General features: G+C 40.8%; 2 protein-coding genes and 1 long non-coding RNA gene across 5 annotated transcripts; 1 reads left to right on the top strand and 2 right to left on the bottom strand.

The window, feature by feature from the left end:
* Positions 1 to 8749, bottom strand: lgals3b (lectin, galactoside binding soluble 3b). Of its 3 annotated transcripts, XM_076107188.1 has the most exons (8): positions 8524 to 8748; positions 6582 to 6665; positions 4384 to 4471; positions 4041 to 4062; positions 2007 to 2441; positions 1334 to 1416; positions 1070 to 1244; positions 1 to 870 (listed from the first exon to the last, which is right to left on the bottom strand). In XM_076107188.1, exons 4-8 carry the CDS (start codon positions 4044 to 4046, stop codon positions 712 to 714), a joined length of 858 nt encoding a protein of 285 aa, XP_075963303.1. In that variant the 5' UTR covers positions 4047 to 4062; positions 4384 to 4471; positions 6582 to 6665; positions 8524 to 8748; the 3' UTR covers positions 1 to 711. The 3 variants fall into 3 exon arrangements, with proteins under 3 accessions (XP_075963303.1, XP_075963304.1, XP_075963302.1); XM_076107189.1 differs by lacking the exon at positions 4384 to 4471 and having other exon boundaries at positions 8524 to 8749; XM_076107187.1 differs by lacking the exons at positions 6582 to 6665; positions 8524 to 8748 and having other exon boundaries at positions 4384 to 6560.
* On the top strand, positions 7321 to 18361 carry LOC142967699 (uncharacterized). Its single transcript, XR_012958946.1, has 3 exons — positions 7321 to 9219; positions 9307 to 14968; positions 15075 to 18361. It is a non-coding gene; the product is annotated as an uncharacterized LOC142967699 (long non-coding RNA).
* Positions 12880 to 26140, bottom strand: dact1 (dishevelled-binding antagonist of beta-catenin 1). Its single transcript, XM_076107186.1, has 4 exons — positions 25520 to 26140; positions 21764 to 21893; positions 18012 to 18125; positions 12880 to 17396 (listed from the first exon to the last, which is right to left on the bottom strand). Exons 1-4 carry the CDS (start codon positions 25751 to 25753, stop codon positions 15391 to 15393), a joined length of 2484 nt encoding a protein of 827 aa, XP_075963301.1. The 5' UTR covers positions 25754 to 26140; the 3' UTR covers positions 12880 to 15390.

Below are 26140 nucleotides of genomic sequence, written 5' to 3'. Positions count from 1 at the left end.
AACCTAAGATGAAAACTTTATTCATTTGAGTCAAACAGAAAAAAACTAGTACAGGAGCCAATGAAAACCTTCTGGGGATGTTTATGTATCAAAGAACATTTTATGTTTACATTACCAAGAATCACTGATAGATTTATCAGATACATTTAGTATTAACTGAGGATCTACTGAGGATCTCAGGTAGATCTGTGGTTCATCACCAGTAGATCTTCAAAAGATCTCAAGCAGATCTCTGGTGGATCCACAGTAGATATCTGGTGAATCCCCAACAGATCTCCCATGGATCAACAGTAGATCTCTGGAGAATCCCCAACAGATCTCCCATGGATCCACAGTAGATATCTGGTGAATCCCCAACAGATCTCCCATGGATCAACAGTAGATCTCTGGAGAATCCCCAACAGATCTCCCATGGATCCAGAGTAGATATCTGGAGAATCCCCAACATATCTCCCATGGATCCACAGTAGATATCTGGAGAATCCCCAACAGATCTCCCATGGATCCACAGTAGATCTCTGGTGAATCCCCAACAGATCTCTAGTCGATCTCCAGTAGATCTGTAGTAGAACTGTGGTGGATTCCCAGTAGATAAGCCGTGGATTCTGAGTAGATCTCGGGAGGATCTGTAGTAGATCTCGAGGGGATTCCCAGTAGATCTCTAGTGAATCTCCAGTGGATCTGTTGTAGATCTTGATGAGGTGAACTGCCTCAGGGCAGAGTCTCTCTGCGGACTTCGCTCAGGGTGAGGTCGCCGTAGATATTGACTTGTTTAATATTTTTCAGGTCACTGATCCGGTATTGGTACGACAGCAGGTGAGAGTTGTTGACGGCGACCTTAAACTCTCTGGTGGAGCACATGATCTTCATCTGCAACAACAAACCACAAACTCATCATCATCAACCTGCGTTGTCAGAGACTGGCACTTTAAATACACGTTATGGTACATTCAGGGACCCTCCGACACCTCAGCCTCATCATTAGAAGACAAAGAAAAATCTAACAAGGACTCAGTATTAATAATAAAACCTAAACTAGGAGTATTTTAATATAACTTAAATATCTGACCTCGAATGGCTGTCCTTGGGTGAAGGGGAAATGCCCTGAGCATTCTCTCTCCTCTTTTCCCCACTTTTTGCCAATACAGGAGTTCCTGACGATCACCTTTCTGCCATTTTCATTGAAGCGAGGGTTGAAGTGGAAGGCCAGGTCGTTTGATGGTTTTAACATATCCACTGCGATCCTGAAACACAACCAGATGATTTAGCTGCATTACAGTATGTCACCATTCAGCCATCCATCCATTGTTCATGTTCAACTGTTCATACTGACTTGTTAGCGTTTGGTTTGATGGTTCCAACGATGGTGATGAGCAGTTTGTCATGAACTCCATTAGGCAGAGTGTATGGAGCCGTCTGTCAACAGGATACAGCTGTTAACTCCACCCATCATCATCCATCCATTCATCATCCATCAACCATCATCATCCATCATCCATCAACCATCAACGATCATCATCCATCAACATCCATCATCCATCAACCATCATCCATCAACCATCATCCATCCATTCATCATCCATCATCCATCATCCATCAACCATCATCCATCAACCATCATCCATCAACCATCATCATCCATCATCATCCATCCATTCATCATCCATCAACCATCATCATCCATCATCATCCATCATCATCCATCCATTCATCATCCATCAACCATCATCATCCATCATCCATCAACCATCAAACATCAACCATCATCCATCCATCATCATCCATCAACCATCAATCATCCATCATTCATCTTCCGTCAACCATCATCATCCATCAATCATCCATCTTCCATCAACCATCATCTATCAACCATCATCCATCATCATCCATCAAACATCCATCAAACATCCACCATCCATCCATCATCCATCATTATCCATCATCCATCATCCATCAACCATCATCCATCATCCATCATCCATCATCCATCTAGCTTTTTGTCTCACCATAATCTCGGAGGCCGGACCGAATCCATGTCCAGGTCCAGGTCCGGGCTGGCTCGGCTGTCCGGGCCAGGAGGGCTGGCTAGGTTGTCCCGGCTGTCCGGGCCAGGAGGGTTGGCTGGGCTGGCTGGGCTGGCTTGGCTGTCCGGGCCAGGAGGGCTGGCTTGGTTGTCCCGGCTGTCCGGACCAGGAGGGCTGGCTAGGTTGTCCCGGCTGTCCGGGCCAGGAGGGTTGGCTGGGCTGGCTTGGCTGGTTTGGCTGTCCGGGCCAGGAGGGCTGGCTTGGCTGTCCCGGCTGTCCAGGCCAAGCCCCTCCTCCTCCAGACTGATCTCCAGGCCAGGTGGGGTTAGCAGGTTGTTGTGGGTTGTTTCCAGGCCAGGTACCACCTTGTGGTTGGTTGTTGCCACCAGAGGGCCAACCTCCAAGAGCATCTTCCAGCTGCAGAAAGAAAGGAAAGAAAAGGAAGTAAGAAACATGACTGGCTGCAGTTCCTCTGACATCCACCAGGTGCTGCTGTGACCAAAGAGAATGAGAGAACAGTTGTAGTTCTCTACTAACACTGAGTCAGTCGTGGTTTAGAGCGCCACATACTTCCTGTTAGAGGTCAGTCAGGTTCAAAACTCCTTCATTCAACAGTAAGTAGAGAAGAAGTTCATATAAATCAAATCTAAAGCTGCATTTCCCCTTCACTGTCAGCTAGTAAACAAACTTACCTTACTGTCTAATAGTGCGTTGACACCAAACGCGGCGCGAATTATTCGCGCGAGTATATTACATGCAAAGTCTATGCACAGTAGATTACATACAAAGTCTATGCACAGACACGATGAGACTGGAGTGACGTGAATTTGCGATGGCGTGGCGCGTTTGGCGCGGCAAGAATTCGCGTCAAATGGCCCAAACGTGTGAGTTGAAATTTTTCAACTTCGTCGAAAAAATGGCGTGACGCTGCGGCGCGATAGCCTATCAGCGTTGAGATGTTTCTCCTGTCATCACTGACGTCCTGCCGTTGTTGAATCAGGAAACAAATACTGTAGCCGTCTGTGTTGACCCAGAGCTCTACGATACCTCATGTCAATAGAGACCGGACCAAACTATGTGTATACATGTGTGTGTGTAAACCATAGGGTACAAATAATGAAAAAGACGGGAAGGGACTGTTGACATTGTGAGTGAATACTAATTATGAGACTTAGTTTATAGTTTGGTTATTGGTCCCTGTTCTCTGGATTTAGAGCTAGCTATACAGTCTATGAGCTAATGCTAAAGCTAATGCTGCTAGCTACGTTCACGTTGTTTATGTTGGATCATTTTAAACTCAAGCGTGCTCTTGCTAGTTTCTGAAGATCACCAACCTTTATGACACAAAGTGTAAGACAGTCTGGTGAGTCTGAGTGATAAAACAACGCTGTCCCTGAACGCAGCACAGAGTGAGTCAGTGTGTGTGAGGATTACAGGGTGTGTTGGTGACGGACTCATCAGGAATGTTCTGTGGGAAGGTGTTGGTTTAAGAGATGAATGCCACCTTGTTGACATTCATAACCCCCAACCCACACACACACACACACGCACTCTGCAAGCACTCAGCTACAGTGTGTGTTTTGTGTCTCTGAAGCTCACTAAACAACCTCAACGACTTCTTACTGCTCAGTGTTCACATTCTTCATATGTATTTACATCTATTTGTATATATTTATATATATGAAATGTCTATATGCATTTATATCTATGTAACTGACTGAATATAATAGATAATAGATGTAAACAGCTGGTCGGTAACATTAAAGCACCACAGAAGAAGAAGAGATGAACCAAAGCGCTCCAGTCGAAGGTGTTACGTTCATTTAAATGAGGAAGTTAAATAACAACTTTTTGTGATATTTAAGTTCAGTTTTTTTCTGAGCACCAAAAGATGAATTTCTCTCACTGTCTCAGAAGAGAAAGTAAAATAATGAGTAAGATGAATAAATAAGAACCCATGTGACACGTTGATGAACAATAACATCAAAGATATTAAAATATGAAGATCAGACTTACGTTCATGCTGCTGGTTTGTGACCTGAAACACAAAGAGAACCAGTCAGAGGGTGTGGAGGGCCAGACCTGACACAAACAGGTATTTCTACTGTGTGGTATTAGTACTGTTACTGTCACAGAGTATTTATACTGTGTGGTATTAGTACTGTTACAGAGTAGTATTTATGCCATGTGGTATTAGTACTTTTAAACACAAACAGCCTCCAGCAGGAAGTAAACGTCACATGATCCTCAGAACAGAGAAGTTGATTTGAACTCATTCTCACTAAACTCGTCAATAAAAACTTCAAGACAATAAATAAAGTGGAGAAGAAGAAGAAGCAGGAAGTAGAAGTACACGTACCTGAAGTTACCTGAGAGAGCTGCAGACACAAACTGACACTCTGTGAAACATGAGTGTGTTTTAAGTCCTGAGGAGCCTCACCCTGTTTCTACATCCAGACCACACCCCCACACACACACACACACACAGATACACAGACACACACACACACACACACACACACACACACACTGGGTGTGTTTGGTAGCGTTGCCATGCAAACTGTATTTTGAGATCAGCTTTTGTTTGATTGAAAACACAAACAACACAAACACAAAGACATAAAGACATAAAGACATAAAGACACAAAGACATAAAGACACAAAGACACAAGACATAAAGACACAAAGACATAAAGACATAAAGACAAAGACATAAAGACACAAAGACACAAAGACACAAAGACATAAAGACACAAAGACAAAGACATAAAGACACAAAGACACAAGACATAAAGACATAAAGATATAAAGACATAAAGACACAAAGACACAAGACATAAAGACACAAAGACACAAAGACATAAAGACATAAAGACACAAAGACACAAAGACACAAAGACATAAAGATATAAAGACACAAAGACATAAAGATATAAAGACAAAGACATAAAGACACAAAGACATAAATACACAAGACACAAAGACACAAAGATATAAAAGACACAAAGACAAATACATAAAGACACAAAGACATAAAGACACAAATACACAAGACATAAAGACATGAAGACACAAAGACATAAAGACAAAGACACAAAGACATAACGACACAAAGACAAAGACACAAAGACATAAAGACACAGACACAAAGACATAAAGACACACGTAGGAGACAACGGGCTGTGCCCTCTGAACCCGGAACAAAAAAACAAAAACAAAAAACAGCTGAGTTACCGCACGTGTGTTCTGGGAGGCTACGCTAAAGTAGCTTAACGGGAAAACAACAGCAGCAAACAAGCTATGAACTCTCCCCCGCAGCGTTTAGCTGTTCCTACTGATTCAAACAGGATAAAGCAATCACCACACAATCCTCCAGACCATCATTCCTGCTTTGTAAAATAAAACAGCCCAAACAGATTCAATTCTCCGGACAATAACTCCGCGCATGACGGTATGCTTCGTAATTAACGGACAATGCATTTAGTCCAAATCTATATAATTAACACAATGACAAACTCACAAGAACCAGTCACATATATTCATATGACAACAGAGCAACACATCAATCCAGCAAACCTGCAGCAACACACATCCTGCTACACACGCAGTTGACTTAAAGACAAACTCCATCCTCCTTTCTTTGTTGACAAAGAGTTTAATCCGGTTAAATCCCAACTCACAAATATGTTTCTCCTCCTTCAGCCATTGAGTGTTAAAAATACAAAGCTAGGTAAAAAAATAATCTACACCAAGCAAAATGCAAAAAATGTCATAATTTCTTCCATATCTTTCAATTTGAACTCTTACTACCCCGACTAAGCTCTGCCAGCTTCCTTAAATTTCGTTTCATGATAGTCACGTGCTCGCCCACTGACCAATCACAGTGCACGCTGCACCTCACTGCAGAGCTGCACCTGGAAACTGAGCTGCACGTAATGCTGACGTAGTTGTAGGCCAGCTAGCAGGCTCTGACACGTCAAAGAATACGCCCAACATGTCAAACTAAAGATCTGATTGGTTGAACACTATGACAATCAACAATATCGTCCCCATTCACTTAAAGTGCACATGGATGCACGTGTGAGTCTGCAGGCCTCGGGCCTCTCTTCTTACCTAGAGACACAGAGGTGAGATCTGATTGGATAAAAGCTCTACTTAAAACAAGCTGCACTGGAAGCAGAGCAACTGAGGAAGACAGGAGCTGTGCAATGAGAAAATAAGATAATGGGAAAATATTTATATAAATTATAATACATGTAGTGTATTTAAGAAACATTATTAAATTATAAAATAGATATAACTTTATGATTCTGTGTAGGCCAGCAGAGAAGGCCTTGAAGGCCCTGACGGCGCACCACTGTCAGAAACAGACGTCGCTTCACGTGACGCAACTGAGGAAAGGACGTCTCATGTATCTTAAAAAACATTTCCTCGTTTCTTCTCTCCTCGCATGGTTTCCTTGCGTCTCTCCATGCATCCCTGGTGGGAGGAACTAAACCACAAGGAAAGGACACAAGTGAGGGAAACGGGGATGCAATTAAGAGACTTGGGATGTACCCCAAGTCTGCTCCTTCATCTCCTCCAGTCTGACCCTCTGAGTGACCTCTGACCTCCTCCTCCCCCTCTGAGACTCCCTGAGGCCTGATGAGAGAAGAAGGAGAAGAAGAAGAGATGAACACATTAACAATTCTCTCCCAGCAGAGTCTGAATCTTCCTTTAAACTCCTGCTGGATGTTTCTGTTTGTAGCCTGTTAGCTCTTTAGATGCTAATGTCTGTCTGTCTGTCTGTGTCTCTCTCTGTCTGTCTGTCTGTGTCTCTCTCTGTCTGTCTGTCTGTGTCTCTCTCTCTGTCTGTCTGTCTGTATGTGTCTCTCTCTGTCTGTCTCTCTGTCTGTAACGCATCAACAACTACTGGACTGTGTCAGTAACAGTGTTGCCAAATTGGCGACTTTCTCGCTAAATCTGGCGACTTTCCAAACCCTCGTGGCGACTTTGTTTGTCAAAAGCTACTAGCGACAAATCTAGCGACTTGTTCTGGTGTTATTGGAGAAGTTTCTGGTGTTTTGACTCTGACGTGAAAGCCCCTCGCGCAGCAGTCCCAGCTGCAGAAAGAGGAGACCCACACTCTCCGTGTCCAGACTGCAAATGAATCGCGCATGCGCAAAGCCGCCGCTGTTCCCGCCTCTCTCCTAGAGCACTCATTACAATTATGCAAATTAGGTGATAACGTCATTTAGCGACTTCTAGCGACTTTTATGACAGCCAATAGCTACTTTCCTTACTGAGGAGTTGGCAACACTGGTCAGTGAGGCTGTAAAGTGTTTTGTAGCAGCTCGTCAGGAAGAGAGCGGACGCAGCTTTGGAGACGGTTGGCTGGCTAGTTAGCTAGTTAGCTATTTAGCCCGGTAACGTTACCTTCTCCTGCTCCAGAGCGATGGGGAGTGAGACGGAGTTAGATCCAGCGCTGCTGTTTGGCTAATTTTCTGTGATCAGTGTAGCATTTCATCAAAGAGTAATTAGCAAGCTAGCTAAGTAGCCAGCTCTACGCTAGTTAGCCAGCTAGCTCTTTAACTCCACCATGCTTTCATGCTTCTCTGGTTACATAAAATGATCCAAACCAAGTTGCTACTCATCTGTTGATATCGATGATGTTTCCTTCTTAGGATTTAGCTCAAAGTACTGACGGACATACATTAGCATCACTGGGGTCATGACTGTAGCATGTGGCTAACAGTTAGCTACTCATCAAGCTTTAACAGAGCAGTGTGTGTGTGTGTGTGTGCCCTCCAGCCTGTAATGACCCCAGCTAATGAACACACCTTTAACATTTTAACACACACACACACATTTTATGATTTATACTGTCGTCATCATGGAGACGGAGGAGGAAGCTGAGATTCACACATATATATAGTTATTAATCTATCAACACACGTGATGATCATTAATTATAGTCCTGGTCTAATTCAGGCTCTGGTGATATTAATGTCATCACTGAGTGTCCTCACAGGTACAGTAACACAGATCTGTGTGTGTGTGTGTGTCCTTAGAGACAGCTGTGAGCGATGCTTCGCCCGGCGGCCATGTTGGAAGAGAAGAAGAGTGGGAGGTTCATGTGTTTTGTCAGACAAAGTGGGTGGTGTGTGTGTGTGTGTGTGTGTGATTCATGCGAACTCTCCTGGTATTTGAAGCTTGGGTTTAAACATAGAGCTGCTTTGACTGAAACACCAGTGGTCGCAAACAGAACCAGACTGTAAATAAACACTTATTATATATAACTATATACTAACCCTATATTTTACATCATTTATGGGTCCTTTTAACATTTCCTGTCTCCCTCCAAACTATCATAGGACCCTGATTCTACTGTCTGACCAAATCACGTGAACTATTGTATTTAAAAAAATATTAGTATGTAATATTCAAGTCATTGTTTAATTTATGTTGTTAGTTTAATAGAAAGATTTATTGGAACAGAAACACAGCGTGTTGTTCTCACCTGTCTGAATGTTCTGCAGCCTGCAGCTTCTTCTTCTCTACTCATCAGCTGACTTTAGTTCTTCTTCTTCTCTACTCGTCAGCTGACTTTAGTTCTTCTTCTTCTCTACTCGTCAGCTGACTTTCGCTCTTCTTCTTCTCTACTCGTCAGCTGACTTTAGTTCTTCTTCTTCTCTACTCGTCAGCTGACTTTCGCTCTTCTTCTTCTCTACTCATCAGCTGACTTTAGTTATTATTATTATTTACTCTTTTTACTCTCATTATTTATTTATTCTTCTTCTCTGGTGGTAAGTTTACTTTAGTTCTTCTAGAATAGATCTGTAGTGAAGTACAAGAACATGTAAATTACTTGTTACTTATTCTATTTAAATTGAAATCATATCAGATATTTAATCTGTACAGGTGTCATTGATGTATTTCTAAACAGAGGATCCAGATGTGGAGGCTCCACCCCCACGATGCCTTTAAGACCACGTGATGGGCAGGAGATCTCAGCGTGGTCCTCCAGTCCTCTTCTTCTCCTCCTCTTCTCCCCCTCTTTCTCACTTCCTGTTGTGAACTGAACTCTATAGATGAAAACAGCTCCTCCTGCTGCTTTCAGGTTCTTCTTTCTTCTGGCCTGAAGTCATGGACTGAATCCTCCACCGTGTCGAGCTGCTGCGTCTAAATAAAGTTGTGTGAGTTTGAACAGCAGCAGGTCAGCAGAGGGGTCAGAGGTTAAAAGCTTCATGGAAGATGTTTTCAGAAAATAATTCTTCATCTTAATCTTCTATTTCTTCTTCAGGTTAGGTGTCCTTATTTTTAGGAGAAGAAGAAAAAGATGAGGAGGAACTGGTTTCTTGTGGTTTCAGCCCTGAAGTTCAGTAAATGTGTCAGTGTCCTGCAAGACGACTTTTCTAAAGACAAACATTAATTTAAAACAGTCTCTCACACACACACACACACACACACACACACAGCAGCTGTGTAGGGCAGAAGGGATTTACTGTATCTGAAGGTGTTGAAGGAGGCACGCAAATGGCTACAGTGTGTGCGTGTCTATGTGTGTAAGTGTGCATGTGTGTGTGTGTGTTTGCGTGTCTATGTGTGTGTGTTTGTGTGCGTGTGTTTGCGTGTATATGTGTGTGTTAAAGGGCACTCTCAAGGATTTTCTGTTTCCTGTGTAACACTGCAGTGATTTATTCCTCTGTTCCCTCTGAGCTGACAGCCTGATCCAGCGTCTGTGTGTGTGTGTGTGTGTGTGTGTGTGTGTGTCTCTGCAGAGTCAGTCTGTCGTCGTCTTGCAGCCAAACCTGCAGCTTGGACGGAAAAATCTAAAAAAATGGAAGAATAGTATTTGAGGGCTGCTGCGTTCAGGCTCCTCAGGAAAACAGAAGACTGTCTGAATCTGTTTTCACCGTCTTCTTCTAACGACATCGTGAAAGAAGTTTCTGTCTTCAGAATGTTGATCTGTGTATTGTTGGTTTGAGCGTCTCTACTGTATATTTAAAAGATCAGTAATCATAATGTTTAACAATCAAACCAGAAGAGAACGACTTGTTTCCTGCAGGTTTCTGTGTGTACGTGTGTACACACAGACACATACACACACACTGGATCATGTAAAAATAAAGCAATAATAAAAGAGGGGGAGGAGGTGAGGGAGGAAGGGGGAGGAGGACGTGGGGGAGGAGACTGAGCAGCAGAGTGAAATGGATGAGGAGGCTGAACAGAGCTCTGAGTGTTGACTGCATGTATATGAATCCCAGGAGAGAACACACACACACACACACAGCGTCAGCACTTCCCTGTGCAGTGAACACATATATCACCCTGTTGTCAGTTTTTTTGTTTAAAACGTACCGAGTCTGTAATTCAGTTTTATATTGAAGTCTTCATATTTGTCTTCCTGTTAGTAGAACAAAGGTTTGTTTGTTTGATGACGAGTCAGATTAAATTCTTCAATCTAAAATCCACAAAGTCAAGACTCATATGGGTTGTGTGTGTGTGTGTGTGTGAACTCTCTCTGAACCATCTCAACATCAACATGAGGATTAGTGATCAAACTAATTACAACCAACAGTCGTCTCTACAAAAACAAAGAGAACCTCACTTACAGAAATGGTTAGTTAGTACCCAGCTTTGTCAGCACTAGAATGTAACTGTGACTGTAACTAAGAATGTGTCTGTGTTGAACTTTCCTCGATCTGTCTGTTGTCACCTTTCTGTCTTTCTTTAAATTGCCGGTCGACCGTCAACTACCTGCATGCATGTCTTTTATTGTTGTTTAGCTGTGTCTGAGTGATTTATGTATTTCACATACTCTGTATGCTTTTATGTTTTGTGCCTCTGACGTGGATGTTTTTTAGTGTCTAAACAACTACAGCATAATACTGTTTTTAGTCCATGTTTCTATTTTAACGTAGTTATTCTCACTATTTTTCATTGTTTGTCCACGCATTGTTAAGTGTCAATATTGTATAACCTTTTAACTTTAATCTTACATTGTTTTTAGGTTCATTTTGTAACATCTGCCTCTTGGGACTACAGATGAAAAATAGCCTTTTGGCTAACTCTGGCACATTTGCAGAAATGTTTTTATTAATGTGCACTGTCCCGTTCAAATAAACCAATAAATAAATAACCATCAAGACACAACAAGAGACACAACCAGAGACACAACAAGAAACACAACCAGACACACAACAAGAAACACAACCAGACACACAACCAGAGACACAACAAGAAACACAACCAGAGATACAACCAGAGACACAACCAGAGACACAAGAAACACAACCAGAGATACAACCAGAGACACAACAAGAAACACAACCAGAGACACAACCAGAGATACAACCAGAGACACAACAAGAAACACAACCAGAGACACAACAAGAAACACACCAAGAAACACAACCAGAGACACAACCATAAACACAACCAGAGACACAACCAGAGACACAACCAGAGACACAACAAGAAACACAACCAGAGACACAAGAAACACAACCAGAGACACAACAATAAACACAACAATAAACACAACCAGAGACACAACCAGAGACACCACAAGAAACACAACCAGAGACACAAGAAACACAACCAGAGATACGACCAGAGGCACAACAAGAAACACAACCAGAGACACAAGAAACACAACAAGAAACACAACCAGAGACACAACAATAAATAAATCAACAAATCAAAACTAAGATGGTGAATGTGGAAAAACTTGTATTTGTATGCTTTTATGTTTTGTGCCTCTGACGTGGATGTTTTTTAGTGTCTAAACAACTACAGCATAATACTGTTTTTAGTCCATGTTTCTATTTTAACATAGTTATTCTCACTATTTTTCATTGTTTGTCCATGCATTGTTAAGTGTCAATATTGTATAACCTTTTAACTTTAATCTTACATTGTTTTTAGGTTCATTTTGTAACATCTGCCTCTTGGGACTACAGATGAAAAATAGCCTTTTGGCTAACTCTGGCACATTTGCAGAAATGTTTTTATTAATGTGCACTGTCCCGTTCAAATAAACCAATAAATAAATAACCATCAAGACACAACAAGAGACACAACCAGAGACACAACAAGAAACACAACCAGAGACACAACAAGAAACACAACCAGAGACACAACCAGAGACACAACAATAAACACACCAAGAAACACAACCAGAGACACAACCATAAACACAACCAGAGACACAAGCAGAGACACAACAAGAAACACAACCAGAGACACAACCAGAGACACAACAATAAACACACCAAGAAACACAACCAGAGACACAACAAGAAACACACCAAGAAACACAACCAGAGACACAACCATAAACACAACCAGAGACACAAGCAGAGACACAACAAGAAACACAACCAGAGACACAACCAGAGACACAACCAGAGACACAACCAGAGACACAACAAGAAATACAACCAGAGACACAACCAGAGACACAACAATAAACACAACAAGAAACACAACAAGAAACACAACCAGAGACACAAGAAACACAACCAGAGATACAACCAGAGGCACAACAAGAAACACAACCAGAGACACAAGAAACACAACAAGAAACACAACCAGAGACACAACAATAAATAAATCAACAAATCAAAACTAAGATGGTGAATGTGGAAAAACTTGTATTTGCATGTTAGCATGCTGCTAGCAGAGCTGTAGCCTCTCTGACTGGTTGAGCCACGCTGCTGCTGTGAATAATTGATCAGCAGAGGTCAGACCCTCAGAAATATGCAGATGAAAAGATTTCTCCGAGGTCACAGTGAAGTCGATTAACACAAACGGTGTAAATATCTTGTGATCGGCTGAGCAGCAGAGAGACGGCTTGTTACTGAAACAGAAGAACCAAGAAACGTCGTTTAATGAAGCATAGAAAGGTTCAGCACCGGTATCGACACACATCAGTAACAGTCGTTTAGTTGCATATATGATCATTTACAGGAGGAAAGTTGGACCAGTGTGACTAAAACTCACCACCATTCAAGTTTCACTTTTGGTTTGAAGGTTTTTGGCTGTAAAGTTTGAAATATAAAGTTTTTACAGAGAAAATCTCAAAGTCATCAGAAACTTTAAATAGTTCTGAACAGAAAGACAGAAAGAAGCACAACAAAGACTCTGAAGTCTGCTGCTAATTTAAATGCTAAACTCTGACATTTAGAGAAATCTAATCTTTGATGAATTTCAGCTTCATCTCTGTGGGTTTAGCTTAGCTTAGCACAAAATAAATGAGACAATTATTATCAAATTGTAGTGTTATAAACTAGAATATATCGGGAATGGATCATTAAAATATTCAGATGAAACAAATCAACAAATAGTTTTAACAAATAGCTTCAATACTAACTGTCTCCTACTTACATTTACAACGGTTCCCCCCCCCCCCCCCGTTTCCAGTCTTTGTGCTAAGCTAGGCTAAAAACATCCTGGTATAACACCAGTTAGCTAGAAACAGCTACCATAACATTTGATATGCTAGCTTTTTGTAGGTAGCTGATGTTGGGTTTGCTTATGCTAAATGCTAAATATTTGTAGATCCCATAAAATCAACCATAAACAGCTAAAAGAACAAATGCTATAAGCTAATGGGGATTGTGCTGTTTTGCAGCTACACTGGTTAGCAGTGTCCTCCTGCTTCCAGTCTTTGGGCTAAGCTAGGCTAACACATCCTGGACTCTCTACCGGACACACAGAGATTAAACTGATATCTATCTGAAACTCTCATGAGTCTCATTTGAGCGAACAAACAGAAAACTGTTCCTTTAACTAACAAAATTATAGTTATAAATGAACCCTAAATGTCAATATTGATTCAGATTTGAAATATTATCTAAAATGGTCTCCTCTTGAGGAGATACTGGTTCAGTCCACCGATCTGAAAGTAGGATGATCATCAACAGTGACGATAAAAAAACAACAACAGTCTGGTTTTCACCCAAACGCTGCATAAACAGGTGATCATGTGGTAAAGAAACACTTTCAGACTTGGTGTATAAATGTTATCGTGTGGTATCCAATGAGTAGCAAGCAAATATATTAGGTTTAAATAGCTTTCATCAAAACATAACAAGGTAAAACAGGACTGTGTCATAAAAAGAGAAACATTTACAGACGTTTGGCGTGTTGGTGACAATAAATACAAAAGAAGGCTTTAAACCAATCAGAGATCAACAGGGTACCAACGGACACCTTCTGTCATGTCCGTAAATAAAGAGCTTTACATTCAACCTCAACCCTGAACACAACGCAGGAACATCTGAAGAACCTTCTGGAGATATTAAGACACGTCTAAAGAGACGTTTGATGAATGCCCTGAAGTTCTTCTACCAGAGAAACACCAAAGACCTCAGGAGGCTTAAAACCAAACGCTTGTTGGCTCTCAGTGTGGCTCTTTTTTCCACATTTGTGTGGTTCATGACCTCGAGGCCACAAAGTCTGGCTGGATTACCCATAAGTCAGTGTTTCTACAGCTTGATACGACCCCGGTATCAAGGAGGCTGTGACGGCAGATAGAAAGACAACGATTCAGTTTGAAGCGGACTGAGACTTTGGATTCTTCTCTCAGGTCAGTCAGGCGGGAAAGAGGGAGTAAAGTAAAGGGAGCCAATCTGATTGGCTGAATCCAAATGCTGCATCCTGAATGCAGGCAGTGGGGGGGTTCTTGATTGGCTGCTTCTCAGAACCAGAAATTTGCACAAAGACAGTTTGATCCAAAACCACTGGTTTATGACACTAAAATCTTAAAAATGTGTTTTCAAAAGTGAGCAAAAACCTCTTTCATGTAATCTCTAAAACAGGAACTTATGAGTTCAGGCTACACGGCATAAAATATGAACAGCCCAGTGATGGTGGGTTGTGGCCCGGCCTCCTCCGAGTTAAACCACTTGAACTTCCTCAAATTTCCATGTTGAGAAGCCGAAATGATCCACATGAAGGTAAATTCAGGCACAGGAAGTCGATAAGATTACGTGTTTGCAGATCAAGATGTTTATGTAACTGTAAAATAATTCTCCACAAGTTTCCTCCCGGTTCCCTTCTCAGTATGTAGGCATCACAATGGAGGAGACGGACCTCCTCCTGATCCCGGGTCGCTCTGATGGACTCCACTGGCGAACAAGGAAGGCCGAGTTTGAAGGCGCCACCTTTTACCTCCGGACTAAAAACTACAGCGTATGACAGAATGTGAAGGAGATAGTAAATGTCACACATGCTTTTTACAAAGATGGATAACTGGTTGGGCGTCATCTCGTTGGGATGGTTGAAGTGTCAGCGTAGAAAAGAGTTTTGTCCACTTTGTAAGAGTACCGGGTTCGGGTTCAGGGCCCCTCAACAGATATGGCTGTGGTCCAGTTTGTTCTCACACGGTGGTCATGAGTTTGAGAGAACCCGACCTGAACCGGAGGATCTTCTTCTTCAGGTTGTGGGAGGCCTTGATCTTAACGAAGGCCTTCGCCTGAGCCGGACTCATTTGCTGGACAGCTGCCCCTAACTGGCTCTGCCCCCGGCCCATTCCACCTGTCCCACCACCGGCCCCGCCTCCTCCGCTCTCCTCCGTGTCACTGGTGGCGGTGCTCTCCTCCACGAACTCCTCCTCCTCCTCCTCACCGGACTCACTGTCTCCGAAGCGGTTTGTGGTGTAGTTGGACCACTCGTCCTCACTGGTGTCGACGATGGTGGAGTGAAAAAGAGACGCGCACTCAGCCGAATACTCAGAGTCACTTCCTGCCACGTAGGAATACGGGCTGCTCACCTGTTCGGCGGGGGGGAGGAACACATTGGCTGCCGAAGGGCTTAACAGCTCCTTTCTCTGCCGCCGCTGAGTGCGCCTGAATGCCTCGTCGTTCGGTACCTCCATGATTGCACGCAACCGCCGGTAGTCGTTTCGTTTGTACTTCGGTTTGGCGACGACCTGGTCGCGTCCGTGGTGGTGGTGGTTTCCATGGTAATGGTGCCTGGATGCACCAGACTGCACACTGCTTACTGTTGATGCGATTCGTTTGTCCACAACTCGGCCCTCTGGGATGGACGCGGGAAGGCGTTTGATCCTGGAGGTGGACGCGCCGTGAACGCCGCCGGCTGCTCTCTTGGAGACATTGATGTTGACGAAGCTTTTTTCGTCCAACAGCCGGGACTTTTTAGAACTAGGCCTGTGGTGGGATTTGTCGCCTCTTCTCTCTGACGAAAGCTCGTTGTGTTCAGAGGCCCGACTCGTCCTCATCGTCGTGGTGGTCTTCACCTTCACCATCTTCAAATTCTTGCTGCCTCCCTTGCGGAGTTTGACGGTGTGCCGCTGAGCGGTAATGCACTTGGTGTTAACCATGTGACTCCCTCCTCCTCCTCCTTCATCCTGACTCTGGGAGGAGGAACCTCGACCGGCTACCTCCGGCACTGACCTATCGACCTTCTCTGTCTGGACAGTTTGTGGAGGATTCGGGCTGTTATTGGGAGTAGCTGTTTTGATGGCCGGTGGTGATTTGAGGAGCAGGTCTGGAGAGTAACATGGCTGCTTGGTCTCTTTGGGGGAGTCTTGAGGCAGAGTAGCTGTGGATGCTGGTGAGGGAGGAAGAAGTGTTTTGCTTTTCTGTTTTAACAGACTGTTGCTGCTTGGATCAATGTTTATCTTGAAGACATTTTGCATTGAGTCAACGCTGCATTCAGGGAAAACCTTCTGGGTCTCCTGCTCCTCAGATCTACTGTCCACAGACCGCTGCCTCTGAGGAGACGAGGTGGCAACGCCTCCTGCCGACACTCCTCCGGTCGGTACAGAGGGTTTGAATTCAGACCCCCTCAGAGTCCCGAAACCGGACCCAGAGAACTGCCTCACACAGAGACTGGCCTGCCTCAGGATGCTCTTTGACGTGTCGGCGCTGATGCTGGTCCTGGGTCTGCTGGTCCTGACGGGCAGGGCCCTCCGCTGCAGCAGACTGTAGATGTAGCTGTCCAGTTGCTTATAGGAAGGAGTCTGAGAGGAAGAAGAGGAGGCCGGCCAGGAGGAGCTCTGAGATACAAGAGGAGCTATAAGAGGAGCTGCATCAGAAGCAGAAAGGGGTGAGGATTCTGGTTTGAGTCCTTCAACGCTTTTTAGAAGGCCTTCGTCTCTGCCGGGACCACCGTGACCCAACATCTGCAGGAACACGGGGCTCTGGACGGCCACGGCGTGCAGTGGGCTCGGGTAGCGATACACATCGCTGCCATTTCGGGCCACCAGGTCGCAGTGGTACTTAGACTGGGAGTCCACCGATGAGACCGGGTCCAGGGAGGCCGGGTGAGGAGCTGAGAGCGAGCGACGGACCAGACCAGAGGACGACTCGTCACAAAGTCCTCCGACCAAACCGTCACAGTCCAAACAGCTGGCCAGCTCATCTGGAGGGACAAAGAGAAAAGACTTTATGAAACCAGACACTGTTGTTTTTAGTCTTTGGATGACGGAGGACTGAACGTGAACAGGGCTGCTGTAAACCAGATCCAAACATAAACAGTCTAAATGGATCTGAGTTTACTTTGTGTTGCAGCGTTTCCTAATGTCAACAGCTGACAAGAAGTTCACTCTGAGCAGAGCTGAATGTGGTAATGACCCATTTAGTGGAACATTCTTTCCTGTGGAGACGGAGTGCTGTGAAACGTTAACTCTCGTGTTCACCACTGATCTGAGATTATTTGGATCACATCCAGTTCAGAAGAATTTATTCTCCTTCTTCCTCGGGCCAAGAGAGGCTAACAAGCTAACGTAGCATTAGCAGCCTCAAGCTAACGGTGATCCTCTCAGATGGAAAACTGATGAAATACCATAACAATATAATTCAGTGTCAATGTTTCGTTAATAGGCTTTTAATTTCTTTCAAAATGTGTTTCCAGATTACATTTACATATACGGTGTATTAGTTGTGTACTAGTTGTGTATTAGTTGTGTACTACTTGTGTAGTAGTTGTGTACTACTTGTGTACAACTTGTCTATTACTTGTGTACTACTTGTGTACCTGCAGACAGAAGACGTCCATCAGCTTCATTCATGGAACAGAAACACTCACTGAAGACGGAGTTTGACGAGTTGGAGAGAGAGACAGACGCCCCATCACTCAAGTCATAGAAACCTGAGAGAGACAGACAGGAGGAGAGAGAGACAGACAGGAGGAGAGAGAGACAGTGAAACAGTCAGTAAATATCAGTCTCTATGCAGATGATACTGTTTTCTTTACAAACTTCAAACACTAAAATATATGTTTTTTTAAAACTAAAACAGTTTATCCTCAGATCCTCTTCATGGTGTTCATCAGTTTATGAATAACTTAATATGTTCATCAGTCTATGAATAACTTAATAACTCATTATGTTCATCAGTTTATGAATAACGTAATAACTTATTATGTTCATCAGTTTATGAATAACTTAATAACTCATTATGTTCATCAGTTTATGAATAACTTAATAACTCATTATGTTCATCAGTTTATTAATAACTTAATAACTCATTATGTTCATCAGTTTATTAATAACTTAATAAATCATTATGTTCATCAGTTTATGAATAACTTATTATGTTCATCAGTTAATGAATAACTTAATAACTCATTTTCATCAGTTTATTAATAACTTAATAACTCATTATGTTCATCAGTTTATTAATAACTTAATAACTCATTATGTTTATCAGTTTATTAATAACTTAATAACTCATGTTCATCAGTTTATTAATAACTCATTATGTTCATCAGTTTATTAATAACTTAATAACTCATTATGTTCATCAGTTTATTAATAACTTATTATGTTCATCAGTTTATTAATAACTTAATAACTCATTATGTTCATCAGTTTATTAATAACTTAATAACTTATTATGTTCATCAGTTTATGAATAACCTAATAACTTATTATGGTCATCAGTTTATGAATAACTTAATAACTTATTATGTTCATCAGTTTATGAATAACCTAATAACTTATTATGTTCATCAGTTTATTAATAACTTATTATGTTCATCAGTTTATTAATAACTTATTATGTTCATCAGTTAATGAATAACTTAATAACTCATTTTCATCAGTTTATTAATAACTTAATAACTCATTATGTTCATCAGTTTATTAATAACTGATTATGTTCATCAGTTTATTAATAACTTAATAACTCATTATGTTTATCAGTTTATTAATAACTTATTATGTTCATCAGTTAATGAATAACTTAATAACTCATGTTCATCAGTTTATTAATAACTTAATAACTTATTATGTTCATCAGTTTATGAATAACTTAATAACTCATTATGTTCATCAGTTTATGAATAACTTAATAACTCATTATGTTCATCAGTTTATTAATAACTTAATAACTCATTATGTTCATCAGTTTATTAATAACTTAATAAATCATTATGTTCATCAGTTTATGAATAACTTATTATGTTCATCAGTTAATGAATAACTTAATAACTCATTTTCATCAGTTTATTAATAACTTAATAACTCATTATGTTCATCAGTTTATTAATAACTTAATAACTCATTATGTTTATCAGTTTATTAATAACTTAATAACTCATGTTCATCAGTTTATTAATAACTCATTATGTTCATCAGTTTATTAATAACTTAATAACTCATTATGTTCATCAGTTTATTAATAACTTATTATGTTCATCAGTTTATTAATAACTTAATAACTCATTATGTTCATCAGTTTATTAATAACTTAATAACTTATTATGTTCATCAGTTTATGAATAACCTAATAACTTATTATGGTCATCAGTTTATGAATAACTTAATAACTTATTATGTTCATCAGTTTATGAATAACCTAATAACTTATTATGTTCATCAGTTTATTAATAACTTATTATGTTCATCAGTTTATTAATAACTTATTATGTTCATCAGTTAATGAATAACTTAATAACTCATTTTCATCAGTTTATTAATAACTTAATAACTCATTATGTTCATCAGTTTATTAATAACTGATTATGTTCATCAGTTTATTAATAACTTAATAACTCATTATGTTTATCAGTTTATTAATAACTTATTATGTTCATCAGTTAATGAATAACTTAATAACTCATGTTCATCAGTTTATTAATAACTTAATAACTCATTATGTTCATCAGTTTATGAATAACTTAATAACTCATTATGTTCATCAGTTTATTAATAACTTAATAACTCATTATGTTCATCAGTTTATTAATAACTTATTATGTTCATCAGTTTATGAATAACCTAATAACTTATTATGTTCATCAGTTTATTAATAACTTATTATGTTCATCAGTTTCTTAATAACTTAATAACTCATTATGTTCATCAGTTTATTAATAACTTATTATGTTCATCAGTTTATGAATAACTTAATAAATCATTATGTTCATCAGTTTATTAATAACTTAATAACTTATTATGTTCATCAGTTTATTAATAACTTAATAACTCATTATGTTCATCAGTTTATTAATAACCTAATAACTTATTATGGTCATCAGTTTATGAATAACTTAATAACTTATTATGTTCATCAGTTTATGAATAACCTAATAACTTATTATGTTCATCAGTTTATTAATAACTTATTATGTTCATCAGTTTATGAATAACTTAATAACTCATTATGTTCATCAGTTTATTAATAACTTAATAACTCATTATGTTCATCAGTTTATGAATAACTTAATAACTCATTATGTTCATCAGTTTATTAATAACTCATTATGTTCATCAGTTTATGAATAACTTAATAACTCATTATGTTCATCAGTTTATTAATAACTTAATAACGTATTATGTTCATCAGTTTATTAATAACTTATTATGTTCATCAGTTTATGAATAACTTATTATGTTCATCAGTTTATGAATAACTTATTATGTTCATCAGTTTATTAATAACTTATTATGTTCATCAGTTTATGAATAACTTATTATGTTCATCAGTTTATTAATAACTTATTATGTTCATCAGTTTATGAATAACTTAATAACTTATTATGTTCATCAGTTTATGAATAACTTAATAACTCATTATGTTCATCAGTTTATTAATAACTTAATAACTCATTATGTTCATCAGTTTATGAATAACTTATTATGTTCATCAGTTTATGAATAACTTAATAACTCATTATGTTCATCAGTTTATGAATAACTTAATAACTCATTATGTTCATCAGTTTATTAATAACTTAATAACTTATTATGTTCATCAGTTTATTAATAACTTAATAACTCATTATGTTCATCAGTTTATTAATAACTTAATAACTTATTATGTTCATCAGTTTATTAATAACTTAATATGTTCATCAGTTTATGAATAACTTAATAACTTATTATGTTCATCAGTTTATGAATAACATAATAAATTATTATGTTCATCAGTTTATTAATAACTTAATAACTCATTATGTTCATCAGTTTATTAATAACTTAATAACTCATTATCTTCATCAGTTTATGAATAACTTAATAACTCATTATGTTCATCAGTTTATTAATAACTTTATAAATTATTATGTTCATCAGTTTATTAATAACTTAATAACTCATTATGTTCATCGGTTTATTAATAACTTAATAACTCATTATGTTCATCAGTTTATGAATAACTTATTATGTTCATCAGTTTATGAATAACTTAATAACTCATTATGTTCATCAGTTTATGAATAACTTAATATCTCATTATGTTCATCAGTTTATTAATAACTTAATAACTCATTATGTTCATCTCTACCTGAACTGGGTCGGCTGTCCGTCTCCAGCTGGTCATGTGACGCCTCGCTGTCCAATCGCAGGTCACAGATCTGCCGGTCCAGCTCCTGCAGCTGACTGATGAGTCCAGCGTCTCTCCTCCTCAGACAGTTCTGATGGACACAGAGAGACACCATGAGAGTCCTGATCCCAGAGGGGACCTGAGGAAACCAGACCACAATATGATTTAAACCAACAACAAACAACCTGATTGGCTCAGCAGATTGTCAACAGTTAACCAATAAGTGATGAGTATTTCTCATAATATGAGACCTACAGAGACATTATGACACATACAGAGACATTATGACACATTATTAGGCATAATGAGACATTATGAAACATACAGAGACGCTCCCTGTGGGACGCTCTGTTTATTGGTGGTCATGTGACTCAGGACTAGCCCTGAATGTCTCCACTCTGAAGATCAGCAGCTTCACAGGTCTCATTCACAAAGTGTGGACGTCTGATAGAAGGTGAGAGGTACCTGAACGCCTCACATGGACAATATATAAAGAATGAACATATATAAAGTCCTCTGCTCTTCTTCTGCTTTCTTAAAGATTATTTACAAAAGAATACATAATTGTTGATGAATATTCTGTAGATTAACTAGTAACAATAAATAACGTGAAATTATTTTACTTTAAAAGAACAAAGATGTAAATCCAGACGGTGAAAACTGCAGAGAACCAACTGAAGTCTGGAAGAGTCACACACTCACACTCACACACACACACTCACAGAGTGAATCAGATGGAAAGCATGCGGGTAATACAGCGCTGCTCTCAGGTCAGTCATGTGCTGCATTCCTGTGATGGAGCTGCAGAGAGCAGAAACAAACTGCTGATCTTCTCTCAGACAAACATCTGATCAATAACTGATCGTTTCATATTGATCTCAGAGCTCAGAGGTTTTATCTGCAGGCAGCACGGCTCAGTGTCGCTGACTGAAGGTCTGCATGACCACGCCGACATTTTTAAAAGAATAAGAACTGCTGTTGAAGATGGTGGGATTCAAAAATGTGTTTGTGCGGGAAGTCACAGTTACAGTAATGAAGGTTCTCTCTGACCAATCAGATGTTTGCAGTGGTTTAACTCCACCTTCTAGTATCGCTGGGAACCTCGACCGAGGTGGTACCAAAAAACCTTTTACTAACGGAAAACCCCAAAAAGAATGAGTCGAGTCGAATCACGCAGAGAAATTAGGCTTAAAGATGCTCAATTCACTCCTCCTGATTCTGTCTTCTAGCTCTGTGTTTGGTCTCCACCTCCTGATTCTGTCTTCTAGCTCTGTGTTTGGTCTCCACCACCTCCTAATTCTGTCTTCTAGCTCTGTGTTTGGTCTCCATGTCCTGATTCTGTCTTCTAGCTCTGTGTTTGGTCTCCATGTCCTGATTCTGTCTTCTAGCTCTGTGTTTGGTCTCCACCTCCTGATTCTGTCTTCTAGCTCTGTGTTTGGTCTCCACCACCTCCTAATTCTGTCTTCTAGCTCTGTGTTTGGTCTCCATCTCCTGATTCTGTCTTCTAGCTCTGTGTTTGGTCTCCATGTCCTGATTCTGTCTTCTAGCTCTGTGTTTGGTCTCCATCTCCTGATTCTGTCTTATAGCTCTGTGTTTGGTCTCCATGTCCTGATTCTGTCTTCTAGCTCTGTGTTTGGTCTCCACCACCTCCTGATTCTGTCTTCTAGCTCTGTGTTTGGTCTCCACCTCCTGATTCTGTCTTCTAGCTCTGTGTTTGGTCTCCACCTCCTGATTCTGTCTTCTAGCTCTGTGTTTGGTCTCCATCTCCTGATTCTGTCTTCTAGCTCTGTTTGGACTCCACCTCCTGATTCTGTCTTCTAGCTCTGTGTTTGGTCTCCACCTCCTAATTCTGTCTTCTAGCTCTGTGTTTGGTCTCCACCTCCTGATTCTGTCTTCTAGCTCTGTGTTTGGTCTCCATCTCCTGATTCTGTCTTCTAGCTCTGTTTGGTCTCCACCTCCTGATTCTGTCTTCTAGCTCTGTGTTTGGTCTCCATCTCCTGATTCTGTCTTCTAGCTCTGTTTGGTCTCCACCTCCTGATTCTGTCTTCTAGCTCTGTGTTTGGTCTCCACCTCCTAATTCTGTCTTCTAGCTCTGTGTTTGGTCCCCACCTCCTAATTCTGTCTTCTAGCTCTGTGTTTGGTCTCCACCTCCTCCCGATTCTGTCTTCTAGCTCTGTGTTTGGTCTCCACCTCCTCCTGATTCTGTCTTCTAGCTCTGTGTTTGGTCTCCACCACCTCCTGATTCTGTCTACTAGCTCTGTGTTTGGTCTCCATCTCCTCCTGATTCTGTCTTCTAGCTCTGTTTGGTCTCCATCTCCTCCTGATTTTGTCTTCTAGCTCTGTTTGGTCTCCACCACCTCCTGATTCTGTCTTCTAGCTCTATGTTTGGTCTCCACCTCCTGATTCTGTCTTCTAGCTCTGTGTTTGGTCTCCACCACCTCCTGATTCTGTCTTCTAGCTCTATGTTTGGTCTCCACCTCCTGATTCTGTCTTCTAGCTCTATGTTTGGTCTCCACCACGTCCTGATTCTGTCTTCTAGCTCTATGTTTGGTCTCCACCTCCTGATTCTGTCTTCTAGCTCTGTGTTTGGTCTCCACCTCCTCCTGATTCTGTCTTCTAGCTCTGTGTTTGGTCTCCACCTCCTACATTTGGAATGAAATCTCAGTGTTTGTGTCTCAGCTGTTTGGTCTCAGAGCTCAAAGTGGATCTGTTTCCAGATTCCTGCAGCTCACAGGAATCTGCATTTGTTACTGCCTAGGGGGGGGGGGGTAATCTGATCCAGATTCAAGTTTAGAGCTGCAGCTGCAGGACGAACAGAGTCCAGAAACCAACACACATGAAACTGGATCCTGAAAACACAGGACTGTGTCCTCACAGAGATCAGTTGTCTCACATCAACAAAGATCAACGTCTCAAATAAAAACACGGGGACAAAAGGACAAACGTCCTCTCTGCTGTTTGATTTCACACCAACGTGTTAAAAGTTACACTTGAACGCAGCACAGAGACGAAGAGCTGACGGTCAGCCAACTCACCCTCGAACGCCTCGTTAAGTCTGAACGTCCTCTGAGACAGAGGACACTGAAGACCACCTGGACTACAGCTAGACAGAGGACACTGAAGACCACCTGGACTACAGCTAGACGGAGGACACTGGATGTTAGTCTGCTAACAGCTGAGCGGTCCTCTCTGATGTTTCGTCATTAGCTACCATAAATAAAAGACATCAACCTGTGTGTGTGTGAGAGTGAGTGATTGTGAGATATTTAATATATATATATTATATATAACATATATTTATTTAATATATATATAATATATATATTGTATATAATATATATGTATTTAATATATATATATATATATATTGTATATATATATATTATATATGATATATACATAATATATATATTTAATATATATATAATATATATATGTAATATATATATTATATATATATATATTTAATATATATAACAAATACAAATTTTTCATTTTCTTCTGATTCCACATTTAAAACAAACTATTTTTTATGATAAAAACTGAACGTTGTTATGAAAAAGACAACAATGTGAATTCTTTGAGTATTTTAGCTCCTCCTCTTCTCTTGCTCAGCTGATCACGTGTCTAAGGTTCTAGACGTGACCTCTGACCTCACACACCTGAGTTGCTCCTCACAGAGGTGACAGGTCACGAGGCAGACAGGTGAGGACCTACCAGCTGTTTCCTGAGCAGCAGGATGTTCTCCTCCAGGAGCTTCTCCTCCTTCCGCCGCTCCTCCTGCTCCTCCTCCCGGAGCTCCAGCGCCCCCCGGACCAGCACCTCCTGCTGCTGCCGCAGGTGCTCCAGCTCCTCGAGCCCGGACACGGAGGCCTCCAGCCGCTGCCGCATCTGACGCTGCCGCTCCACCGCCTCCGCGGAGGCTGCCGCTCTGGCGGCGGACATCGGCATGTCGTCCGTCAGACCGTCCGCTGGGACCTCAGGGTCTCTGCAGCATCAGGGTCCGGAAGAGGGTCTACAGGAACCCGGGAAGATAATCCTGGGTTACACGGACCCGGGTTAGAAAGTGGATCCAGACCCGGATCCTCAGACTGGTCTCCGAAGCTCCAAGTATCAACCGGTGGTCTCACGGTCCTCCTGCGGACTCACAGGGAAATGAATCCGGTAAACCGGTCTGGGTCCAGTCTGGGTCCAGCTCCAGGTGAATTCCAGCATGCCCCGCGGCAGCAGTGAGGAGTGAGTCCGTCACAAAGATGCAGAGAGTCGGCTCTAACTCCGTCCTCCTGCCGCTCCGTCCAGACTGACCCGCTGCTCCACAACCGTGAGGAGTCCGCTAAG

The sequence above is a fragment of the Anarhichas minor genome, unplaced genomic scaffold, assembly GCF_050575085.1.
Source record: "Anarhichas minor isolate MPS153535 unplaced genomic scaffold, ASM5057508v1 ptg000038l, whole genome shotgun sequence".
NCBI classification, from domain to species: Eukaryota; Metazoa; Chordata; class Actinopteri; order Perciformes; family Anarhichadidae; genus Anarhichas; species Anarhichas minor.
The sequence above is the reverse complement of the archived record's forward strand: the minus strand, read 5'-3'. Positions and strand labels throughout refer to the sequence as shown.

Excerpts from the sequence above, each read along its gene's own strand:
- lgals3b (XM_076107189.1), bottom strand. Across the intron at positions 1,417-2,006 it reads GTCCGGCCTCCGAGATTATG|ACGGCTCCATACACTCTGCC; the intron begins GTGAGACAAAAA and ends TCCTGTTGACAG. Across the intron at positions 1,245-1,333 it reads ATCAAACCAAACGCTAACAA|GATCGCAGTGGATATGTTAA; the intron begins GTCAGTATGAAC and ends GTTGTGTTTCAG.
- dact1 (XM_076107186.1), bottom strand. The coding sequence starts at position 25,753 with ATGCCGATGTCCGCCGCCAGAGCGGCAGCCTCCGCGGAGGCGGTGGAG. Across the intron at positions 18,126-21,763 it reads GGACAGCCGACCCAGTTCAG|GTTTCTATGACTTGAGTGAT; the intron begins GTAGAGATGAAC and ends TGTCTCTCTCAG. Across the intron at positions 17,397-18,011 it reads TGGACGTCTTCTGTCTGCAG|ATGAGCTGGCCAGCTGTTTG; the intron begins GTACACAAGTAG and ends TTGTCCCTCCAG.